Here is a 21,344-nt window from a genome sequence, read left to right as displayed (position 1 = left end):
CAACCTGCAGAGGGAAAAATCCATGTATATTTTCATACTTCCGTAAATTCAGAAAATTCTCTGTCACAAGTAATTATATATACGGTATATTTTTCCTTTTATACAGACTCAATGGCTTCCTGGCTCCTTATTTCAGTTGTATATGGGTTATGCGAGTTAAATATCTTCTTGACCCTTTCCTGCACATTCTACAGGTGTTGAAAACAAGGAGAGAGGGTGGGATGGGGACACACATGTGACAGGGGATGAAGAGGGGACACAACTGTGGGCAATTATGCTCAGCTTAGATGGCTAAAAAAAAAGATTCAGATCAACTTTTCAAGAGCCCTTACTGTTCTGGTTGTAAACAGCGTGGTGAAAGGGACCAAACAAATATTTCTTGATGAATACTGACAAAGGGAAGTTAAAGAAACTACCTAAATAATACTGTAAGGGTGGATGTTTCTGAGAGGGAATAAAAACAAACTCACATTTGAGGCAAAAAACATTAGAGGAAGTAATATTCTTCACTTTTAACAAACATTTAGACATATTCTCATCACTGCTCACTGGTCAAAATCATGAGAAAATAAAACACAAACCCGGCAGCCTTTGTGGCATGATAGGAAGCCATCACACACGCTCCCTCTGCTTCACAGCAAACCACAACAGGATCACCTCATGTCACCTCCACAGCTGCACTACCCACAAGCAGGATGCAGCACAAATACCAGGGTAAACAAGCAGCAGTACAACCTAGAAAGGTAAAGGTGAGGGGCAGAAATTGAGGAAAACTCTTTCAAAGAACTAAGCAGGAAAGAAGTAGCAACTGGCAATACTTCTTCAGACTCAGTTCTACTTTATGTATTTGCATTCATAATGTGTTCTCAAAGCTATTTTATACAGCTTGGCACAGGAGAATAGCACATTCATTGAGTCAAATCATTAGGAAAATAATGGAAAAGTAAACTTGCAAAATAAAACTACTAAATATGCAGTACACAACAGATGGAGTTACAATTTGTTACTACCTCATCACTCACAATACTGTACATTTGACTTCAAAACTTACAACTCAGCCTCTCTCCAAAATTTCTGAGCCAAGAGAAGTCGACTGCTGCACCTGACTCTGTAAACCATCCAGGAAAATTTGAAAAACTTTGCCCTTGCAAAGCCTGAGCAAACTGAGGTTAGAAGATCCAGCTGAGAAGTCACTTCATGTATAGCAGAGCCAGTCACTTCTTAACTTACTTTTAAGAAAGGCTGTAGAGCCTCCTCAATTATCTCCAGAGCAAACAAGAAAGATTTTAGGAATACGTCAAAACACTGATCACTCAGATTCTTGTCAAGTTTGAGACTGTTTTTTCATTACAGCAATGACTGAAGGTCTGTCCCGTTGCTGTCTTTCCCACATTTAATCAACACCTATTAAAATGGATACATTAAAAGCATTCAACCTTGTCAAGATTGCTTCAGTACTACAAATAAACTGGATACACCTGAACAGTTACATACCACTTTGCACCCTAATTCATGCTGAATATGCCTGAAAAGTAGTAAATACTATTCCCCTCCCTCATATTTCAAAATAGGCAGATATTTAAGCTTAAGCAGCATACTTGGTGCTCTTCAGGCTTTTTATTTTTGTAAGTGACTAGAAGCTCCAAACTTATCCACCTTCCATTTAGACCATTGCTTTTCAATCTTTTTCATCTGTGTGGTGCAATATCTCCATATTAACAATTAGGTTAAGATAATCACTAGGTTCAAAGGAAACAAAGCTCATTTGCCTGTCTTTTAGACTAAGCCTAGAAATGAGAAAATTGATCGAGCACAGATGCAAGCAAGGGTCTGAAAACTGTGCTTGGGTTTCAGCTAAAAGGAAAAATTTTTGAAAATTAATGAACAAGTTAAATCTTTAGAGCTCAGAGTTCACTAGTGCTAAGCATTCAATGAGATCCCACGGCCTGAAAGTGCTACAGGGCCAGCAATTTCAGGCACAGGGACAATGTTAAGGTATCAGGGGTCAGGATTGCTGGGATTATATATCCACATTACCCAATAGGTTAGTGGTTAATTAATTTCTGTGGAAGTAAAGAAACCTTACTGCTTGTATAAGGGTGTTAAGTGTTGGGAGGCAACAGATGTGTTTGGGCTAAGAGTGTCCAACAGACCAGAGTCAGACCTGATGCAGAAGAAGCCACCTGGCTTGGTTTTTGGTCATACAAGAAATCATTTTCCTCTGCAGAGCTCTTAAGCCAAGATTTGCTCCTCTTTTCTATCTTCTCTCTTCTCTTCCTCCTGTAAAGTGATCATATGACACCCTTAATTAAATATAGTTCTCGGGCAAATTAGTGTGTTCATGTGGGCAAGTGCTTTATAGTGAATGCAGAGAATCTCATAAAGTGCAAGCAGGTAAAGAAAGTGGGTTTGGTTCATTTGCTGAACAATTGTTGAAAGATATACTTGTTTGATTGGAAAAGGCAGAACGCTGTCCACAAAATGAAACCACAGTATTTCTCTGTGATTAAGAGTGTTCATTCAACCAAAAATGAAACTCCTTGTATCAATTACCCAAAAATAACCCATATTCAGCTTAGGCTGAAAAATGTGTTTCACTTGATGTGAAGCCAGGGAATATAAAGCAATTTCAAAATACTTATTCTCCTAATTCCATATTTTATTTTTAAATTTAGGGCTATTTTTATTTTAAAGTATCATTTTTCAATGAGAAGTAAAAAGAAAAAAAAAACAGAACACCTTATTCTGCTGGTGACATTTACCGGTTTATCTGAGTTCTGTAAACACTGAGTCCTATACAAGCATAAGCAAAATTAATCCCAGAGCAATCTGTTTCATATAGTATGTGTTGAATCTCTGGCTTTTGTTAGATTTTGGTAACAGCACTGAACAGTGTTTGGGGTGGGGGTTACTATGGTTTGGGTTTTTTAAATGCATGCTCTTGTTTAAATAAGTTGCAGGCATTCCTTTAACTATGATCTTGGTCTTAAAACAGTCATATTTTGACATGTCAGGACAAGCCCTAATGAGATATACTCAGACTTAGATATATTTAGACTGATATGATGCAGTATGCAGCCATCTTAATAAATTCAAGTTCTCACAGAAATACATGGCAAATGTGATCCATTCACCTTTATCAATTTCTGTGCAGATGCATTGGTGGCAAATTTTCAAACATCAGAAACCCTTTATCAAAACAATATTTTTATGAAGTATATTCTTTAGTTCAATCACAGTCACAGGATATAAATCAGGGGGTTTTCTACATAAACCAATTTCTGTTATGCAAAAGGTCACACTCTATAATGACTGTTAGTCATCTGCCACTTTAACACCTATGAATTTACAAATCTATTTGAAGACTTCATGAAAAAAAAAGACCAAAATGAGTTCTGTGGTTTCTACACTGAGTAGAAATCATTTCATTTTCATTCCTGGTTTAAGGCCAGGATTATTTCTGCTTCAGCTATTATAACTGAAACTTTAGTAGATGGCAAGAAAAAACTTGTGTTTCAATAAGAGACTCATCCAAGGTTTTCAGAAGACTAAAGTAAACAAGTATTCAGCAGGATCTAGGGAAGAGTGGTGCCCTTTACAATTGGTGCAGAAGAAATGTGCTTTTAACTTGCATACTGGTGCATTCACACATACACACTTTTAACTTCTGTGAATGTTAAAACCATTTTGTCTGTGTTGGGTAGGTCAAATGCTCAAAGTTGAAAACATTTATCATTCAGTTGGTACAACTTTATTGGAGACAGCAGTCATGTATCAACAGAGATTCAGGACAGTGACTTTTCCTGAGGGATTCAGGGAGTGAGGGAGTATATTACCCAGAGGTACATTTTCTTGCTATCCAACTGCTTATTACTATACCATCCAGGAAAGAATATTGTACCATAATATTTTGCATAATGGCTGATCATGATACATGCCATTTTAAAACATGGCAAGTCCAGTCTCATTACATATATGACCCTTCTGACCCCTCACGTAAGCTTTGGTTCTGTCCACAGAGGCTTAATTCCTTTCTTCATGTGATTTTGTTCTAAATATAAATTCTTCTCCTCTAATCCATAAATTTAATTGAAATTTGTAAGCCAATAATACTGTCCATAAAATGGGAATTAATCACCTTTAAAGCCAGATTCCGGTGTTACATCTAGCAATATTTTATCCAGAAATATTTGAACACTAAACTGAAATGGAGAAAGAATTGTTCAGTGAACAATTTAGATTAATTACTTCAACACAAAGGGATGATATTGCTACATGAGGACAATTCTGTGCTAAGTACAACTCAGCTAAAATTCCTGTTCTTGTGATCACTGTTTTTGCTGGGGCAGGGAAGGAACCTCAAATGTTCAAATAGTTCACCTGAGAAAGGAGTGGTAACTACTGTTCCAGACTGAGAACACATTCCTTATTTCCTCTAAACACGAACTTATTTCAAGAAAAAGTAATGCTTTTAAAAAATGAAATTATTATCTCTGGCTCATTAAGAAAAATTTTGGTATTTTTGGCCGTTTTAAGAGATGGTTTGATAGAGATAAAGGTATTGTTTCAATGACTGTTGACACACTTCTTGAACTTGTCTTACTAAAGCATAAAAACATACATTAAATGCCTATGTTCAATATCACTTATTTCCAAATGTCTAACTCAGAAGTAAGTCACTGTTTAATCAATCCAAAAGTGGAGAGAAAATCCATTAGGCTTACAATAAATGACAGCAGATCATCTTCAAATAAAGCCTTCACTAAAGACCACATTTCAAACTGAGCAAACATTAAGTCCTGAAGTTATAGAATCAGCAAACATCTATTCACCAGAAAGTGTATCAAAGTCAGAACTTGGCATATTTTAACACAGCTTCTATTTACAGGGTGATGTATGCACATGGGCAATATCAGCCCTGGCAGACAAACAAGAAGGAGAAACTTTAACACTTACCTCCCTTTCATATACTGGTGACAATAAAAATGAATTTGAAAATATTTTCTAGAGTTAGCATAATATTTTGCTTAAGAAGGTTCAGTGAAAGGCTGTTGCACACTAGTACAGAGAACAATTCTGTATTTGTTGTATTTTTGATGCTGAAAAATAGGGGAACATTAAGAATTCTGTCTAACTTTGGTAATTATGACTTGCTTAATTTGTGTAAATAGTATTTAACAAGAACATGGAGATTCCCAAATAAAAGGCAAAATACAGCATTTTCTTTCCAAAGCATGGCATTACTCTAATGCCTTCCACACAAAATTTGCCAGGATAAACTAATAGTCAACTGTCATGTTAAGCCCCCTTGATACCAAGTGTCAGTTATCAAAAAAAAAAAAAAAATCCTATATCTTGTCATTAATCTGCACTGGGTTTTATCCACAGATCTCAAAACAAGCCAATGAGCTGCCAACTCTGACAGCTGCAAATGTCTCCTGCATGAATGTGTACTGTGGGCTAGATTTCTATCTCAGTTACAGCAGTCACAATAAAAGTTCCTTTCATAAACAACATCAACATAAAAAGTACATCAACTATCTGTGGTAAAATTACAGGTAGAACCTGCGTGAATATGGGAAAGAAAATGAAACAGTAATTTTGTATGTATAAATATTTCCAATTTAACTCTTAATAAATTAATCATCCAGTCAAATAAAATGAAGAAACTATTCCAAGCAACAAAAAAAATCACCCCTCCATTTTTGAAAACTAATATACTGGTTCTGGGTCAATAAGACATTTGTTATTTGATTTTATGTATACATGGGGCAAAATAACTCTGAGTCTAAAAAACTCTTCTTTTAGGATATTACTTTTCACTGCCAACAGATCAACTGCTTTGCATTAGATTTCCTTTCTTTGCTCCTGAGCTCTAAGGATTCAATGCAGTTGAATACTCCCCCTTACGGGCTGCTACAACATCACACTAGAGTGCTTTGTATTTCTCTTAACTAAATGCAACCACCTCCTACATGCACTGTATATGCAACAGAGGTAAGATAGGCCTCAAGCATTACAACCCATCTTAGAAACTTTCGTTTCACTGAGTAAGTCTGTGATAACTGATTTTTGCAACTGCAGATTGTCATTCATTATTTTGCTTTGAAATGTGTTTTTGATCATCACTATTAAATTTCATAATAAATATACAGAATAAATATATAGGAAAAGAATTTATTAAATCAGGATTCGCTGACTAGTGTTTTGTTTTTATTGGAATTTACCCTGGACAATAAATACATCTAAGCATTGTTGATAGGAGATTTGCCACTGAAGTGATTTATTTGAAATGATATTTGTTAATCCTGTAAGAAACAAATGTAGAACAGTGAAATGAAACCTAATTAAAATTATATTCAATACATTTTCCTGAAGAAGTGGAAAAAACTGTACAGTATGTGTATGTGGCTACTGACACCTACTCTCTGTGTTTATTTGGTGAGAATAACTTTCACCTCCAAGTTCCTTACTCATTCTTCAAATCAAGCAGTCTATTTCAAAATGGATTTGCAACTTCATTGTGCTAATCTTTTAGAAGAAAGACTTACTAATGGACTTTATATAAGATCAGCTGGCCTAGATTAAAAGCTATTCAACTTAAAATGCCTTTCACCATTCAAAAAGTCTTTTCCTGATTTCTGTTTTCACCCTAGTACTGACTGAAAACACACAGGGTCTCTCACCTGCTATAACTGACTGTAATGGCTTATTCCTCAGTGCAGTTTGGGTTAGTACACATTTCCTGTTCTACTATGTCCTCATCATGCTTAAGGAGGAGGAAGGGGATGCAGGCAGGGGAAAGCGTGTTGGTGTTTTTAATCTGAAATGTTATTCAAACAGTAAAACGCATAGTTACCATTGATCCTCTTCACTTCTTTTTAACACAAATTCATCTTCTCAAAACTTACTGAAAAACATTCATTAACAATTATATGATTTCACCTGCTTTGTGCTGTGTCAGTCCAGTAAAGTGCTCTGTTCTCTTGCAAATTCAGCTGGTAACTTCAAAGAACAGCAAGCACTAACTTCCCCCAGAAGATCCTGTAACATTAAGCAAAGCACATTAAGGATTAAGATCCTCTCTGGAAATAAACAGTACTTCATTTGATTCAAGTTCTTCTCCCTGAACTTTATCTGAGTGGTTCTGGGGTCATTCTAATAAAACAGTTCACTAAAAGGCATCCTTTCTGAAAGTGCTTTTATCTTTTCTTACTCAGTTTATAAAAATGAATGGGTTTATCTGCAATGGATTTGCAATTCGATATCTAAACAAAATTGCAATTAGATATCTAAACAAAGTAATCAGATTAACAATATTCTGCAGCATATTCTGTGGGAGTTAATGTAAAAAATTTTGTTTAGAACATTTATTAGAGCACTCAAAGTGTGCAAAAAATACAAAGGATAAAATCAACTGGGGAATTTGGCAAAAACCTACTAAAATCCCCTCACAAAAAAATTAAGCCTCAATACTGAAAATCCATGTAAAATTTGACAAACAGTTCCCAGTATTATTTTCATCTCCTCTGTGAACAAAGGGGGTGGTGTCATCTCCATTCAAGAAGTTTACCTCATATTTCTTTTCAAGTTTCCAAATAATGTTAAACCCCAAATTCCTCTTTTAGGCAAAAATTTTACAACTAAGTCTTAAAGGAGGTGATACCTTATGAAACAGGGAAGGTTATTCAACATTTCTCCTAAATTCTACTGTTATGAAGCTATCAAATAGCACTGAAATTTTATATGAAATGCTAGACTTCAACTTTGCTCTGAGACTGATTGTATTTGAACATAATCTTCTTTTGCAAGGTAGATGTTCTAGGATTCTTCTATATGCAGTCGCACAAAATACTTTTGAGTTTTTAAAAGTGGAGTTCATAGAGGGAACTAATTGTAAAGGTATTTTCTTACCAGTTATAGGCAATACAGGCAAGGATTTTTTGTTAGAGGATTAAACACCATAAATAGGAAAGCTCTGTCTCAGGATGAACAGACACAGAAAGCTGCTTTTCCACAAGAGAATCACCTTGTTTTTGAGGTGTTTCTAATCTTTCAAGACGGGGAAAACACCCTACTCCCACAGGCAATTTGTAATCTAAAAGCAGACAAATTGACAGAAACTCAGGGGAAAGAAAATAGGAGGCAGGAGAGCAATCCTTATGAATTAGTATATTGCCTCACATCAAACAGAGGGGTTTTTCAGTTTGTATCAGTAGCAGGGTGAAAGCCAGTCTTTCAGAGACACAACTAAAGCTGGCCACCATATACCACCTAGGACATCCCTCACCTTCTAAGGGATTCTTAACCACACTTGTGCAGCAGAGGTGTTTCAGCCTGCTTAGTTTCACAAGCAAGTATCTGGGCTCTCAGGTTTCCTAAGATACAGATAAAAAATCTGAAGGAAACTGATCTAAGAAAACCCTCACAAAAATACTGCATTCTTTCTGGCCTTTCTCTCCTGCTGTTCTGCTCTTACAGAAAGTGTTGACTCCCAGGGATTTGTATGCTGTGAGAAACAGCAAGAGGTAAGAGAGCCGAATGCAGTTCACCTGTTATGAGAACAAAAAGGAAAATGAAAATAATTATTTATAGTGTCATGAAGTTCCTGAGTTCAGTCCATCCAGAGCAGAACCTCAGTTCTTAAGACACTTAAATCCTTCAATACCTCAACTCAAGCTTCCTTTTGGATCTGCAACTATTTATGAAGTCTTGAGAGATTAAGTTATGGGGAAAAAGAAGTGAGGAAGATCCTCAGTAAAAAATGAAATTTTTTAATGAGTCAGTGATTGTGAAGCTTTCCAGGTGCAACCTGCAAATTACTTGGTAGTTATTGTCCCTTACATGTTTTTAAGCTTTCTTTAAAACCAGAAACAAAAACATGACTGAAGCTGTTGTAAGCACCCTGCAAACTGTCAGTAGAAATCCAAAAGATGGACCGGCTGGTTAAGCCACTGATGGCATCATCTCATTGATGCAAAGGGGACACTGGATCAGAGTGCCTGCAGCACACGCTGTGACAGAACATTAACTCTAAACAATAAAATGATGTCCATGCCTGAAAGTCGAACTAAAGGTCAGCCCCCAAAGTCAACAGGAAAGAGCAGCGATGAATACAGTTGAAAGCAATTTTACTAGGACATTAAATAACTTCTAATCTGTTATAAGCTATGGGCCATGCCATTTCATTTTGCTGATACAGGTGTATCAGGGCCAGTGTATGTTCCCATAGCTTTTGCACTCATATGCACCAATTATATACACAGCACAGCACATGAAGTATTATGAACTGGGGCACAGCTGACCAAGAGGAGAGAACTGCCAGGGAATTCAATTCTCTGCCATAGTCTACCAACAATGGAGAGATGCAAAACTGCAAGCAGAAAGAGTAGATCATGCTCTGGACAGCGGAAAAGAGGTGAAAAATGAGGCATGGGATGTTATGCAGAACGTGTATGTTACAGAGGATGAAAGTCATCACTTCACCTGATTTGTAACTTCTGGCCTCAGTGGATAACCATATCATAGTCAAATCTCATTGCTTTGAAGGTCAGCGGTGAGGTTTTTATCAGTCTGACATTTATTGTCAACTTTTTTTTTTAATTCTCATCTCATTTTAATAACAAAGGAATGAGGACATGAAGGTTATGCATAAAAAACTCCCACTGACTTTTCATAAAATACTTGAATCTAAACAGATTTCAATTTATCAGGAATACAGGTAACATTATCAAGTCTTTATTCACATCATACATCCAATCAGCTTTTGAAAACAGGCATGGAATTCTAAGGTAGGACTGCTTTTGAGGTGTTAAAAACTTAAAACAAGTATATGAAAAACATTATACTAGAGTGCAAATTTTTGTGTTAATTTCTTCTCTCACTTCCTGTGGTTTGTGGTTCACTTCCGTAAAAGTGAAGTTAATATTCAGCAGTTCTAGAGAAGAGAATATTTCTAGAGAAACTAGAGAAGTGAAGCATTCATCATTGAGGGAAAACAGGAAACTTCTATTTCTACTACTGTTCAGTTTATTGCCTTACAAATGCAAGTTTCCCCAATGCAGTGCAAGGAAAAACAAAAGTAAGGGGAAATCTGATTAAAACCGTAAGACACTTACTATCCACCCAAACAGCAGCTTATCCTCTTTTATACTATCTGATAAAACAGCAGTGTTCTTAAATACACTGACATTAGGTAAATAATTTATACTGTACACTGAAGTAGGTATTTTACAAGAAAAATTCTTTTTGCAAATGAAGTTTAGCCAGTGTGTTTATTCCCCACATTGCTTCAAAGTATATTCATCATTTGAGATAGATCATTCCCATGACAATGGGATCACAAGGAATCATGGTATAACAATGCTAGACCAAACAGACAGAATGTCAGCAGTGTCAAGCTGGCAAATACATCATTTAACCAGAGATCAAAAGAGAAAATCTGAAGGTCAGAAATGCAATATTTATAATGCTGTCAGTAGATGGATGCATACCAAACACCTCATATCTAGACTCCTATAAAGCTTATCAGAGGAATGTTTACAACACACAAGAGAAGTGTTACTGGAGTATTGTCCACTGGTTTCCAATATGCATGAATACTGAGCCCAGCATTTCCTAGTACATTCCCTAGAAACAGCAAAAAATCTTGAGATACACTTTAACAGTACCAGTATAAGCAGCAGTTAACTACTACCCTCATTTCCATTAATTCCACCTGGTACAACAAAATCCCCCCAGCATTTTTCAAATAGGCAACACAATATTTCCTTGGAAAGAAAACAACATGATTAGGGTGGCTTCTGGCTTTGGAAGAGAGGAGAGAATAAACAAAAGCAACTCTGTATTGTCATTGATTCATACAAGGCACTTTGGCACTGCGCAAAGAAAATACCTGTGAGAAAACTCACTGTTTTTCTTGAGTATCTCTGTGGCAATAGAACTGGAGATGCTAAAGGTATGAGAGGAAGGTTGACAAAAGCAGGTTCACAAGAAAAATGAAAAGAGAATTGACATAAGCACTCTGGCTTTATTCAGCATATAGCAATAGAAGACTCCTCCACATTTGGTGTGGGAAACGATCTGTCACTGAGTGTTTGTTCCTGTCATACCTCTCCTGTAATCACGAGAGCATTTTATCTAAATGTAATTTCACCTAATACCATGGTGATAGATGTTCAATGACATTACCATTACCTTAATGATAAACTAAACCAAGCTAATAAAAAGAATCTAGAATAAAAGGTTATGAAATTACCGAGTTTAAGTTTTGTGAGTCAAATGAGAAAAAATCAAAAGCAGTTTGTCATTTTCTTCTTGATAGGTTTTTCATTTACAATTTATTATCATAAACATAGTATCACTTGAAATCTCTTTTTGCTATCTCCCCAAATACAGTCAGAATGTAAAAAAAAAAAAAAAATAGTTCTCTCAGCTTTCAAGGTCCTTCTTACTTATTGAGATTTTATATTCTCTGTTGACTGTCAAATAAACTCTGCTCATTAAGTTTTATCTATGTCAGCAGGCTAAGGACATAAGACATGTAAGAGCCCTATTTATGAATCCAAAAACCTTGAGAAATATTCTCTATTTATACAGCTTGTCTCCTTTCTCCTTTTCTTTGTTTTTTGTACTCTTCCACTTCTAAACCCTCTCCCCTTGTCAATCTCTTCAATTTCTCTATCTTCTATTTCTTAATCTATCTTCAAGCCCCCATCCCTCTTTGGAATTCCTCCTTTTGTCTGCCTTTATTTAACAAGCTCAGAACTTCATTTTCCCAACTCCATTTTTAGGGATCTGCTGATTGGAGGTAGAGAGGAGGTCTGCTTATTTTTGGTCCAAACAATATCTGGATGATGGCCAGCTGACACAGACACTCCACCCCGTCCTTCTTGAATACTGAATAGCATGCTTCGCCAAACCCTTTGGTCCTCCCAAAACAATCACTTTTTGCTCCTTTCCTTCCTTCCTTCCTTCCACATGCTCTCTTTGTGACAATAAGCAATAAATACCTTGCCCAAACAACTTGATATTGCAGATTCTGTTCTCAGACTCTCCCTCCTCTATATGACATGTCCTACAGAAAGGTCCTGGGTTTTGCAGTGTCCTGTTCCCTCTATCTCAATTGTTCTAAACAAGTAAGAGAACGGAAGTTCTGACCTTCGTGAATTCACCTGGTACAAGTTTTTTAATGAAACCTGCATGTCAGAATCACGGAAACACTGTAATACAGGACCATAATATCCTGTATTATTATGTATTATGTATATTATGTATATTATACAGTATACATGCACCAGTAGGGTGCACTGAGATCTTCCACTGTAAAATACCATGCCATGATGCCCACTGGGAGCTGAAGCATTACTTTGACATTTTTCCATTTATTTCATATCGAGAGTCATGGGCATAGTGAAATACTTTCTACACATATCAATGCTCAAGCCTCACAAAAATCAACAGTGGTTGAACAAGAACTCATTATACTAGCAAAATCCATCAAAGAACATTAAAAAAAAGTTAAAACAAGCATAAGCCACAGCATTTCAAATTTAAGTTGCCTAGGAATTTTATTTAAATAAGGCAAGACACTGAAATAATACTGTTTTGCTGGTTTTAAATTTACTCACTAGGTTTTAGTGCATGTAAATGCTGCCAGATGGAAAGCTGTTCATATACATTTTTCCATATTTTATCAGAAGAGTCAACACAGATGAATTTCAAAGGAAAGGCTTTATAAAGAAACTATATAAAGTCTAAGTGCAAACTATAAAAGGTAGCACATGAATCTAGAAGAATAGACAGCAAATTTTGCCAAGGTGTTCAAAAGAATAATAATCAAAAAAGTGGCTCAGTTAAACAGCAAAGAATACTGAGTACTTGCAAAGGATACCACAACCAAGCACTACAGCATCAATTCCAGCCTGCAAAAAAATCAAAGAGAATTTCTAATGAATAATGTCACTTCTTTAGCAGGTTGTGGTTTTATTACTGTCATATTTTATTGTACTACTTAAAAACACAAATTTTTGAAAAGATAAAGAAAACTATGTGCAAAATCCAGGTTACAAACAAATACCTATGAGAATAAGTACATTTTTAATGCATAGTTCATTGTGGCAAAGCTCTCTAGAATAACAGCTGAATCTGTTGCTAGATTCAAAGAGAAGGTCAAACTAACAATGAAAAGCCATATAAAAAGATTTCAGAAGGTTGAGTAATAACATAAAAAGCAATTGTCCTTGAGACAATGGGTTTTATGTCATGTATCCAGCCTCTGTGACAAAACATGCAAACAAAATCCCTTAGCATCCGGCAATAATTAAAATTCAGTTGAAACTACATGCCCCAGAAATGGGTTGAAGAATGACTGAGATAAAGAAAAAGGGCATATTTATGCAGCAAACTGTATATAGTGGAAGTGATTTAAAGGTGATAGGCTTCAAATCAGTGTGCAGCCTTGGTGTAGCAAGGGTACTAACCATTCTCAGCAAGTTTTTTGGGGTCTGGGGTTTGTTTTTGTATTTTTTCCATTTGAGGCTTCTTTGGATCTCAGTCTTTTGTGATCCCAAGAAATGCCACATACCAAAACTAGAATAACAGACACCTAAAAAACCCACGTGCCCATTTCATAATGTTAAGACTTTCATAACTTTTGGACAAACAGAGATATATTATGTCCTGTAATTCTCCCTGTTACGGTACTGAATGCTCTCACAGAAACAAGGACGGAGGAAAACACTGCGACAGAAAATAAGGAGATTTTCAAAGATCCATGAAGTTCTTAGGCAGGCATAATTCTCTTTGGCCTCTGAAAAACTCCTTAACTGATTTATCAAAATCATAAAAAATAATCTAATTCAGTCACAAAGGAAACTCAAGACTCTGGAACTGCATTTTCATACCTCATGTAACTAAAGAAGGGCAAACATCCCCCCTCCAACATGAGGGGCAGAAAAGAGGAGAGCGAACTACAGAATAGTCAGCCCAACTTCAATTCTCACAAATATACAATGCAAATTTTGGGGCCTCAATATCCCTATAAATTGTTTCTGCAGTAAAAACTGATTTTTCAGTAATAAACTGTGACAAACAAGTCTCATTTCCTTCCTCATTATGATAGCTACCTAGATAAGGGGCACAAGGCCCATATTATCACTGATGCTTTTAATGAGGTCCCACAAAAAAAACCCCATCATGTACAAACTAGAGAAATGTGATTAAAGCACTGTCTGTTGTAAGAGTTCATCTGACTCTCATTGAGAAAATATCCTGTGAATCACTTCCAAACTCAAAGAGTATTTCAAGTAGAGTTCCCCAGGAGTTTGTCCTGGTTTTAATTGTATTCAGGATTCTGTTAATAACATGGGTGCTGCATAACAAGCATAGTCCTAAAGTCTGTCAGGATATCACCGAGCCAGAAGTAGTTTCCATGAGATAAACAGTATACTGGGACTAGTTTAGATACCTCATTTTTCAGTAAGACATAACCAAACTGAAGAGTGTGCTAAAAGTGAAAAGACTTAACAAGAGTTTCCCAAACCACTACTTATGAACAAATGCTAATGAAATTGGGTTTGCTCCTTCAGAAACAGGAGGATGTCCTAGTCGAGCCCATCTGATGCTTAGACAGCAATTATCCTTACAAACAGACATTTCCTTTTGCTCCCTCCAGAAGTAGAGCACAAAATTTATTATAGATCATCTTCCTGCTGTTCCACTCAAGGACATGGTAACAATCTGATGTACCCCCAAGAACTCAGTTAAAAAAATGAGTTACCAAACTGATTTCCAAAACTGACCCAATTTCCTCTAGTCGTGTTTGATCCTGCCTCTCTGCTGAAGCCCTGCCAAGATCTCTCCATGTCCCTTTCAGACTCTGTGATTTCTGTTGATCATGTTGCTATTTTTATTTCCTGTTAAATGAAAAAAAGAAAAAAGACAAAACCAATTAGCAAGACTTTTATCAAACTTCTAGACAGACAGCTGCAAGCAAGACTCCATTTTCCAACATTCTCTGTAGACTTCTTTAGACTACGAGTATATTCTAGCTTTTTACTTTAAGAATGTTTTTCTCCCACCCACCATAAATGCCAAGCCTGTCAATCACACTAACAACAACAAAATACATATGGGACAGTTTAAGGAGGAAGAACAGACATGAGAAACTGCTCCTTTAACTTATTGGGAATCGACTCCAACATGTACGCCTGGGAGAAAAAAAAAATGAGTATGTGGTAAGTCATGTTACTTTCATTATTCCTGTATAAGATGGGAAAACACAAACTGGGACAGTGGTTCATATTTTCTGTACAGTAGTATTTCATTGAGATATTTTGCTCAAGTATATTTTCCTGAGGGCAGTATTCCATTGTTACATCCAGTTAAACAAGTTGCTTGCAGCTGCTACAGGGTTTTGCAAAGCATAACTTGACTTTAAAAGTTTTGAGATAAGTTTAACACATTTAGTGCTTATGTTCATGAACATATAGAGAGTATTTAGTCAGAAATGCCAGTGGTATGATCTAGGAAACCGTTTTTATACTGCCTTTTAACAATCTCTATGAAACCATAAATTGAGAACTTAATTTATAAAAAGTCAAGGAGCTGTAGCCAGCAAAAACTTGTTCTTCACATTGCCTGCACATTTCAGACTCTAGGAAATGAACTTTTGCAAAGATATAGTGTAAAGATGTGTTAACTCTGCTTTGATGTAGAGGTTCTGTATGGGAATGAATTTCTCTTTAAAGTACAAAATGCCTAGCATATAAAATGCACACATTTAGATCCCTCTGAAATTTGGTAGTTCTCAAGTACTTTTTTTATTAGGGCTCCAAAAAAAAAAAAAAAAAAAGAAATTTCTTGATATATAGAATCAGATTTCTACCTTTTTTTTGAGGAGTCAAACAGTACAGATTAATATTGTTAACATCTCCAGTAAATACAAGTTTTTAAAATAGCAGATTACTCTCTGCACATGTACCCAAATACATTTTTAAGTCTGCCAGTGTTCAGAGCAGATCAGGAGGCTCAAGGGAATGTTCAAGTAGCAAGCGAGCCTGACCTGCCCTAGGCTAGTGCTGTTTCACATTCAAGTACCTACGATCTGCTTCAAAATTTTATGTAAGCACCTGGAGGTTTGGAAAGAAACCATTTCTATGGCCTGTCTGTATCTGGGGAACTCTGGAAGCCTCAATATTCTGCTCAAGAATTCCCCCCACTACAGCCCCCAGAGCCAACATGTGTTCAAGTGCACATATTTATTTGGGTTGCTCGCACCATGGAAGGTGATACATTACACAGAGGAAGTAGAATCAGGAATCAAATCTGGAGTTCTGCAGCCAACAATTCTTGAAATAATCCCCTTGAGGGTAGAGGAAAGCAAGTGGAAGTGCATAACAATACTCTCCATTTCTGTTACACACACTTAAGGACAGAAACCTACAGCATCGATCAAGCCAAGAGCAACATCAGCACCAAGAGATGCAGGATCCCAGATGAGCCTCCCCATGTCCCTGGTTTCTACTATTTTTTTTTTCTCTTGTTATTATGTTTAATTTGACTAAAACACAAATGGAAAAATATTTCTTGCAAGTCTTAAAGTCCCATTGGGAGCACATAAGTTCAACCACATACGCTACAGACCCGCTGGGAGCACAAAACTGAGCATGACCCTCCCAAATAAATCTGCCTCACTCAGTGAGGAGAGGTGCACTGCATAAACACTAGCCTTTCAAAAATACTGTCCTAAGAGCCTAGCATACAACTTAAGGCAATGTCAACACAGAAGATCTAGCCACAATTTAGTGCTGGGGGAGAGCAGGTAGGAGAAGGAGGATGCCTGGGCACAGCAAGCTGGGGGAGCTGTCAGGGCAGAGCTCCAGCTCATCCTGCAGCCCACCAGGCAGTGCAGGAACGTGACAGCAGAGGGCAGCTGGCAGCCAGGAGCAGTTCCTCGCACCTCTGTTTTAGAAAATGCTCCTGGCCTGATGGGCAGTCCGAGGAGGAGGAGCAGGCACGGCTGGCAGCACGCACTGAGCTGCAAAATTCTTAAAGCACTATTTTTAATTTGCCTTTGAGATGTTCTGAGCTAGGACTGCTTACACCTACTCAGTCAGCAAATATCCTGTACCGCATAAGTATCTGCACTTCACATTATTCGTGTTTCACATCTGATGCTGTTTTGTTGTTTCCTGTAAGCAATCATTAAACCTGTAACTGACACATCTCCTATCCAGCTGCTTCCCACCTTCACAATACATAAAGAATCTGCAACTGACAAAATCACTCCTGCACTCAAACTAGGCAAGCAAAATATGTTAAGGAACACATGCACCTCTCTCTTCTGGTTCTGCATACAGTGGAGAGAGAGTATTGCTGCCTCCTGTCATCCAGGAAGATGGTGACCCCCCTTGGAGAAACTCACAGCCAACATTATGAAACATTGAACACTACAAAGCACTACGAAATTCAACATAACTTTTTCATAATATGCCAGCCAGGCACCTGGAAGATTATTCCGAGCAGGCCAAATTTAAGATGCAAGAGCTTCTATCTTGTTTCTGAAATTCCAGTTGAGTTTTGCCAGATTCAGTGTTCTGCCAAGTCAGAAAACAGCAAAAAGGTATTCACTGCCAATAACTGACCTGTCAGTCACTCTAACAGTGAAAACACATGCAGGAAAATTTGAAAGATAGCAGATGAGACACTTCCACTTTTTCAGTAATGACACCTATGGGCATTTGTTGATATAACAACCAGTTTCCTTATACTGGAGTCGCTCACACAAGAACATTGATACTTCCTAAATTACCCTTTATAGGCGTTCACTTTAAGTGAGCAAACAGGAAAAAAGTTGCAAAAAGGACTTCCTCCTCAGATTTCTACATCAGGTCAGTGAAAAACACTAAAGCAAGAGTTCAGTGTTACTCATGCAGATCAAGTCTTTCTCCCTGGATAGAAGCATGACCACAAAACTACCATCTCAAGAGGAGTTTGAGAACTGGACAGCTTTTCAAGTTGCAGATCTCTTAAGACAGGTACTGAATCTGTTATGTAACACTTAGAGAGTTCAGTCTATATTCAGCTAGCAGAAACACTTACTGGATTTATTCTTGAAAACTGAATATCTTATCCTAAATCTAGCACAAATATTTAAAAGCACAAAAAAATAGTTTAATCACCACTTATATTAATATAACTTGAGTTTTTTGTTACTCTCCTGTTTTCTGTAGAAATCTAATTCACAGCAGAAGCTAAGATCTCCTACATTACAACTCATACAAAAAAAAGCTGCTCACAGGAATATTTCTTATAAGAGAAAAGGTATTTCATGCCCAAATTTATTTCTTTCTGGAAAGAAATAATCATTTCACAGAAAGTATGTCTAGTTTTATATTTGAACATAGCTTTAAATTTTACAGTATGTCAATAAGAATCTACTGCTCATCTTTTCTTCTCAATGCATATATACACACAGTAGTTGCTAGATGTTGTTTAAGTTTAATGTACTCAAGCTTTTGGGGGGTTTTTGAGTCATTCCTTTGTTGGCTTGTACATTTCTTTGTTCTACAATGTCCTTTCTAGTATATCTAAAATAACCTGAATTGCACAAAGTATTCCAAGCTCCTTTCCAGATATCTTTCACTACCTTACTAATCTCCTGTCAGATATATAAAATATATCCTCCATTATAATAGCCTTTTTTTGTTATCATATCTTTTCCTTATAACTGACTGAACACTATGGCTCAGGTTTTAGAATTCTACCTGTAACTTATAAAGTCCATTCCTGCAATTGGATATATAGTCTCATTTTATATCCCTTTTGTTTGTTTTTATGCAAGTACTCAATATAATTTTGTATATAGGGCTTTTTTTTCTTATGTTTATCCTAATTCTAACTGTAAGAGCACCAATCTTTTCCAGTACCTTCTTTACACCAACAGTCAGAATTTATGGTCATTAAGGTTTCTCATCCTTTTCAACTGAAGGAACATACAATCTTTGTCAAGGAACACAATGATGCTATGAAGTCTTCCCACAGGAGTTCCATTTGTACCCAGATAAAAAGTAGGCCACACTTTAAAATTATAATTTTATTATTTTGTTCATTTTGTCTGTGTATAAATACATATGCTTATTCATGTTCAATTAAAAAAAATTCTAAAGACAACAAAACCACAAACAGTTTCACAATGGAGATGTATCACAGGTGGACCACTGTTCCCACCCTGAGAAAGCTAACCTATTCCATGGAAATAATTCACACCACAATGGTAATGGATCAGCTGTGAGCAGCTACTCAGAGAATTAATTAGCTCAAAGCCTTTCAGCTTAAAGGAAATCAGGCTAATTTATAGAAGTTAGAATGGTTTTAAAGTACCCTGCAATTCTATGCAGAATACAAGACAGAAAATTAATAACAATCATTCAACAGCTCAGAGGTTTCCAGGGAAATTTCAGGCACACCATAACTACTGGCTTCATACTTGTTAACAGTGAGTCTTCCAACTTTATAAAGAGCTGTCAATGCATATGCTTACACTCACAACACTGATTAAAGTGGCTAAATAAACCAATTACTACAGCATATCCACATTAAGTTCTTGGCCATTCTGTGTATCAAAGACTGGCCCAGCCATTTGCCTGTGGCCACTGTGGGCAGAGCTGTCAGCTCCCACTGCCGACACTCCAGAGAGCCTCAGCACCAGCTATTCCATCATTTCCATAGTCAGACCACATGCTGGGGGCTGTGCTGAATCTCCTCACCACAACACTGGCCATACATGTGCATGAACCCTAAAAAAAGGCTGTCAAGGTTGCAGAAATGAGTACTAAAATGTGCCAGAACTGGGATTACCTCCATAGCCTGAATTTCCCACCTTTCACATGCACAACATGATAGCCTGTAATTGCTTCTTCACATACTACCTTTTCCATTGACAAAAACCTGCCTTTGCCAATGCAGAGAAACCAGCAGATTTCTGTATTATTCTATGCCATTGCAGAAATTGTAAGGTGCACATGGCCAGGGCTTGCTGAAAACCAGAGAACAAATACATAGTACTGTTGATTTAGTTCTGCCTTGAAATATCAGACCCTGTTACTGCCCCAGTACAAAATTTTACCTGAAGATATGCAAGTCACCCAGAAAAAACATGACATTTCCCAAGTGCTTGACTTGCAGCAGTGGGAGGCAAGAGCTATGACCACAGTGGCAGCTCTGCTCAGAAGGTAAAAATGGCAAAATATTGAATATGCAAATATACATTTCTATTTCTTAGATCTAAACAGTTGTAGTTAGGTATCCAAACCCACTGGATACTGTGTTTTATTTCTCGTGCATCTTAACTCCCCTTATAAATGAAATTTTCATGTCAGAGAGTGGTCTCAGAAAAAGCAGTTAGTGTTCCTGAAGCACTTGAATAATAAGTGCTGGAGAACAGCTCAGATTTAAATAAAAAATCATTCTGGATTCAGAGAAGGTTTTGAGTAGTGTGCAGTACAGGTACACAAGATAGACAAGCAGTGAGCACTGAACAGAAAGCAATATACTGACCTTCAGGAAAGTAGCATCAGCTTCCATGTGCTGTGACTGAGGCTGAGTTTTCCAGAAGAGGTATATTCATCTTGGTGCAACAATATATATGGAAAATGGGTATGTACATATGTACCTTGCAATTTTAGCACTTTCTTAAATTTAAAAGTCTTAATGATACAGATTTTTTTTGCGTCCTGACTACAAAAATTCTTAACCACCCATTCTGAAAAGTGTTTCCAGCCTCATGAAAGGCATTTTTTATAAAATCAATAAATTAACTACTAAATAAAAATTAACCATACAGATGTTGAGTTTTTCCTCATTAATTAGCAAAGGCAGTAATGGAGACCTGTTAGCCATGTGTATGTACCTTCCTGTCATCTTGTATCTATGCTGTAATTGCAACAACACTGAAATACTTCATGTTGTTTTCAGAGTTACTTGGGCTCCATTTGCCATGTAGTCTGGTCCCTCTCCCAGTACTGATCTTAACGTACTTGCAAGAAAAGTTAAGGAAATCTCAAGAAAATGAAAGGTTCCATGGTCATCACTAAACACCAGTTGCAAGACACCCACTTGTCAGATGCATTAACCATGTAAAAAAAGTTTTTTCCCTTACACAAAAGCTTGATTAATAGCATAATGCAAGGCTCAAAAGCAGCTCATCAAACCAATAACTGGAGATAGAGCTAGAAACTAGAAATAGATGGGCAAAAGCCAAGAGCAGAAAGTGCATAGCCTTAATTCTTTGCCTCTCCACCACCACCAGTGCAACTGATGGCAAATTAACATAATCCACAACC

General features: G+C 36.8%; 2 protein-coding genes across 15 annotated transcripts in view; one reads left to right on the top strand and one right to left on the bottom strand.

The window, feature by feature from the left end:
* Window positions 1-21,344, bottom strand: part of DNTT (DNA nucleotidylexotransferase) — a 162,162-nt gene that overhangs the window by 96,802 nt on the left and 44,016 nt on the right. For 3 of the 8 annotated variants that reach the window (XM_042019047.1, XM_042019046.1, XM_042019048.1), the window contains exons 2-3: window positions 6,946-7,044; window positions 2,165-2,280 (exon numbers count right to left, since the gene is read on the bottom strand). In XM_042019047.1, the coding sequence (XP_041874981.1) occupies window positions 2,165-2,215 (51 nt within the window). In that variant the 5' untranslated portion in view covers window positions 2,216-2,280; window positions 6,946-7,044. Of the gene's footprint in view, window positions 1-1,230; window positions 1,405-2,164; window positions 2,281-6,945; window positions 7,045-10,894; window positions 12,243-14,801; window positions 14,913-21,344 lie in introns of those variants that run through there. The other 5 variants (XM_042019044.1, XM_042019052.1, XM_042019051.1 and 2 more) reach the window with 4 other exon arrangements.
* Window positions 14,979-21,344, top strand: part of BLNK (B cell linker) — a 94,976-nt gene continuing 88,610 nt past the window's right edge. For 3 of the 7 annotated variants that reach the window (XM_042019038.1, XM_042019037.1, XM_042019036.1), the window contains exon 1: window positions 17,923-18,038. In XM_042019038.1, coding sequence (XP_041874972.1) covers window positions 17,931-18,038 — 108 coding nt within the window. In that variant the 5' untranslated portion in view covers window positions 17,923-17,930. Of the gene's footprint in view, window positions 15,237-17,917; window positions 18,039-21,344 lie in introns of those variants that run through there. The other 4 variants (XM_042019039.1, XM_042019041.1, XR_006014542.1 and 1 more) reach the window with 4 other exon arrangements.

This window comes from Corvus kubaryi, unplaced genomic scaffold (genome assembly GCF_017639235.1).
Source record: "Corvus kubaryi isolate FWS band 111438036 unplaced genomic scaffold, C.kubaryi_AGA036_p1.0 138, whole genome shotgun sequence".
NCBI classification, from domain to species: Eukaryota; Metazoa; Chordata; class Aves; order Passeriformes; family Corvidae; genus Corvus; species Corvus kubaryi.
Note: the sequence above shows the minus strand (reverse complement) of the source record. Positions and strands in the feature narration are given on the sequence as shown.